The sequence below is a fragment of the Emiliania huxleyi genome (genome assembly GCF_000372725.1).
Source record: "Emiliania huxleyi CCMP1516 chromosome Unknown EMIHUscaffold_135, whole genome shotgun sequence".
Taxonomy (NCBI): Eukaryota; Haptophyta; order Isochrysidales; family Noelaerhabdaceae; genus Emiliania; species Emiliania huxleyi.
Window position 1 is genome coordinate 338009 of NW_005201240.1, and position 3022 is coordinate 341030.

General features: G+C 67.4%; 1 protein-coding gene across 1 annotated transcript in view; it reads right to left on the minus strand.

Annotated features, from left to right (window-relative positions):
• The window catches only part of EMIHUDRAFT_467296 (hypothetical protein), a gene marked incomplete at its 5' end in the record, with an annotated part of 4821 nt that overhangs the window by 947 nt on the left and 852 nt on the right, over window positions 1-3022 (minus strand). Inside the window, 8 exons of the mRNA XM_005788461.1 lie at window positions 453-466; window positions 562-640; window positions 692-822; window positions 1044-1280; window positions 1354-1462; window positions 1846-2530; window positions 2601-2801; window positions 2906-2980. Of these exons, the coding sequence (XP_005788518.1) occupies window positions 453-466; window positions 562-640; window positions 692-822; window positions 1044-1280; window positions 1354-1462; window positions 1846-2530; window positions 2601-2801; window positions 2906-2980 (1531 nt within the window). The remainder of the gene's footprint in view (window positions 1-452; window positions 467-561; window positions 641-691; window positions 823-1043; window positions 1281-1353; window positions 1463-1845; window positions 2531-2600; window positions 2802-2905; window positions 2981-3022) is intronic.

The following is a 3022-nucleotide window of genomic DNA, read 5'->3' on the forward strand; positions in this document are numbered from 1 at the left end:
CGATGTGTGTGTGTGTGTGTGTGTGTGTGTGTGTGTGTGTGTGTGTGTGTGTGTGTGTGTGTGTGTGTGTGTGTGTGTGTGTGTGTGTGTGTGTGTGTGTGTGTGTGTGTGTGTGTGTGTGATGTGTGCGTGTTGTGTGTGTGGGGGGGGGGTGAAGGCGGGGGGGGGGGTCACCGCGCGGGTGCCCTGAGAGACGCCGTTGACGAGGAGCTCGACGGAGGGGGCGGAGGAGTACGCGTGGATCGCGCGCGTCTTCGCGCCCTTGGTCGAGGGAAAGGCATCGGGCGACTCCCACGACTCGACCAGGTGCACCTGCGGCGACATCCGAGACACGTCCACGACACGTCCACGACACCTCCCGCGACTCGACCGGGAGCGCCTCGTGGCTGCCCTTGGTCGCGAACGGCTTGTCGGGGCCGTCTGGCACGCCGAGCAGCCACTGCGTGCGGTACCAGCTCGCCGCCGCCTACGGGAAGGTTCAGAGAAGGTTCAGGGAAGGGTCAGGGAAGGACGTGCGGTACCAAGCTCGCCGCCGCCTTTGGGAAGCCGCAGAGGTCGTACTGGCCGTACGAGGAGGAGACCTCGAAGCCCCCGACTGGCGGCTCGCCGTAGTAGTCAAACAGCGTCCACACCATTGTGCCTACAGACGCACGAGTGCAGCCTGACACACACGCCGGCTAAGACGGAAGACCGCACGCCATGTCGCCGACGGCGTACGCGGCGCCGTCCGAGGCGTTGGTGGCAGTGTTGGACTCGGCACAGCGCGCGTTGAAGCTCTTTTGCGTGCAGGCGGTGTGAGGGTTGTCGCGCAGCGTCTCGCACCTGGTTCAGAGGGGGAGGTGTGAAGAGACGCGGTCCGCACTCACGGCCGACGCGCTTGCCACGCCGCGTGTCGCACCCCTCGTCCTCGTCGCGGAAGGTGTGATCTCGGGTGATCTCGGGTGACCTCGGGTGACCTCGGGTGATCTCGGGTGACCTCGGGTGATCTCGGGTGATCTCGGGTGATCTCGCACCCCTCGTCCTCGTCGCGGAAGGTGTTGCACGAGCAGCACTCGCTCATGTAGATGGGCTTGTCGGGCAGCCTCGCGTGGCACGCGTCGAGCTTCTGCCGCGACTGGTGCGAGAAGCCCTGCACGTCCACCGTGTGGCTGAGAAGGTCGTCGAAGGTGAACATGTTTGCGAGCGTCGGCCGCGAGCCGTCCAGCCGGTGCGCGACCTCCTGGAAGCGAGGCCCGCCCCTCTCACGCCAGCCCTCGCAGCCGGCCTCATTGCAAAAGGACCTGTAAACCATGTGTGCCGCCGTCACATCCCCCGAGCTCCCTCGCAGTGCAGCCGGCCTCGTTGCGACTCGACCAGATCACCACGCTCGGGTGGTTGCGGTCCCGCCGCACGAGCGCGCCCATGTTGGCGACGTACTTGGACGAGTTTGCGAAGAGGCGGTTCTCGTCCATCACGACGACGCCTGCGGAGGAAGCGACGTGGACGTGTCTAGGACATGTCTCGGAGCTGTCTCGGAGCTGTCTAGGACGTGTCTAGGAGGTGTCTAGGACGTGTCTCGAAGGTGTCTCGGAGGTGTCTAGGACGTGTCTCGGAGGTGTCTCGGAGGTGTCTAGGAGGTGTCTCGGAGGTGTCTAGGAGGTGTCTCGGAGGTGTCTAGGAGGTGTCTCGGAGGTGTCTCGGAGGTGTCTCGGAGGTGTCTCGGAGGTGTCTCGGAGGTGTCTAGGACGTGTCTCGGAGGTGTCTCGGAGGTGTGTGTCTAAGCGGCGCCGAGCCGGTCGTAGATGTCGAGCGTCGAGGTGGCAGGCGGGTTGTGAGACATGCGCCGCCCGTTCCCGCCGAGCGCACGCAGCGCCTGCGCGCGGAAGAGGTCGACGCGCGGAGGCACCGCCATCCCGACGACCGCAAACGAGTTGTGGTCGCAGAAGCCACGCACCTTGAAATGCCTCTGGTTGAGGAAGAAGCCCGCGTCGGCGTCATACCGGAGCGAGCGGAAGCCGTGCGTCGTGCTGACGGCGTCGACGACGCCGTCCGACGACGAGGCGGCAGCGGCGGCGGAGGAGGAGGAGGAGGCGGAGGCGGAGGAGGAGGAGGAGGAGGCGGCGGAGGAGGCGGAGGAGGAGGCGGAGGAGGAGGAGGAGGAGGAGGCGGAGAAGGAGGAGGAGGAGGCGCAGCCGGATTGCATCACGGCGGCGTGCACCGTGTACAGGTGCGGCGAGGCCGCGCTCCACACCTCCGGCTCGGCGACAGACAGGGCGAGGGAGACCGTCGCCCGCCCGCCCGGGGGGACCGACACCGCCGCCGTCGACGCGGCGGCGAGGAGACGCCCACCGCCGGGCGGGGAGAGGGAGAAGGCGACACAGATCGTCTGTGCGGAGGACCCGGCGTTGGCGACGGCCGCCGACGCGTGCAGCACGCCGCCCGAAGGCTGCTCCCCCTCCTGCTCCCCCTCCTCCTCCATGCCCCCGCTCGCGCGCCAGCTGAGGTTGGAGTAGGCGAAGAGGCCGTCCCTCTCGATGTGCAGCGGCGGCACCTGCTCACAGCGCAGCGAGGTGTGAAGAGACGCCGTTCACACCGTCCCGCTCGATGTGCGGCGGCGGCACCCGCAGCAGGGCGACGGAGCGGTAGAGGCCGCCGCCCTCGTACCACCATCCGCTGCCGTGCGAGCGTGCGCCCTCGTCGCCGTTGTCCGGGTCCACAAAGACAGCGATCGTGTGTGCGCTGTCCCCGCTCCCGAGGCGGCGGCGGAGCGAGGTTGCGTTGTCTAGTCGCACGCGGAAGGGCGTGTAGCCGCAGTCGTGCGCCTAGGCTCAGGGTCAGGGGCAGGCTTAGGGTCAGGGTCAGCGCTGGGGACAGAAGGGCGTAGCCGTAGGTCGTGCGCCGCGAGCAGCTCGCCATCAAGCCACACCGTCGTCTTGCGGAAGGAGCCCTCAAAGTCGAGGAAGAGGAGGGAGCCCGCCCACTCGGCCGGTAGCGTGAACGCCTTGCGGTACCACAGCACGTGTCGCGGGATGTAGCTCTTTCC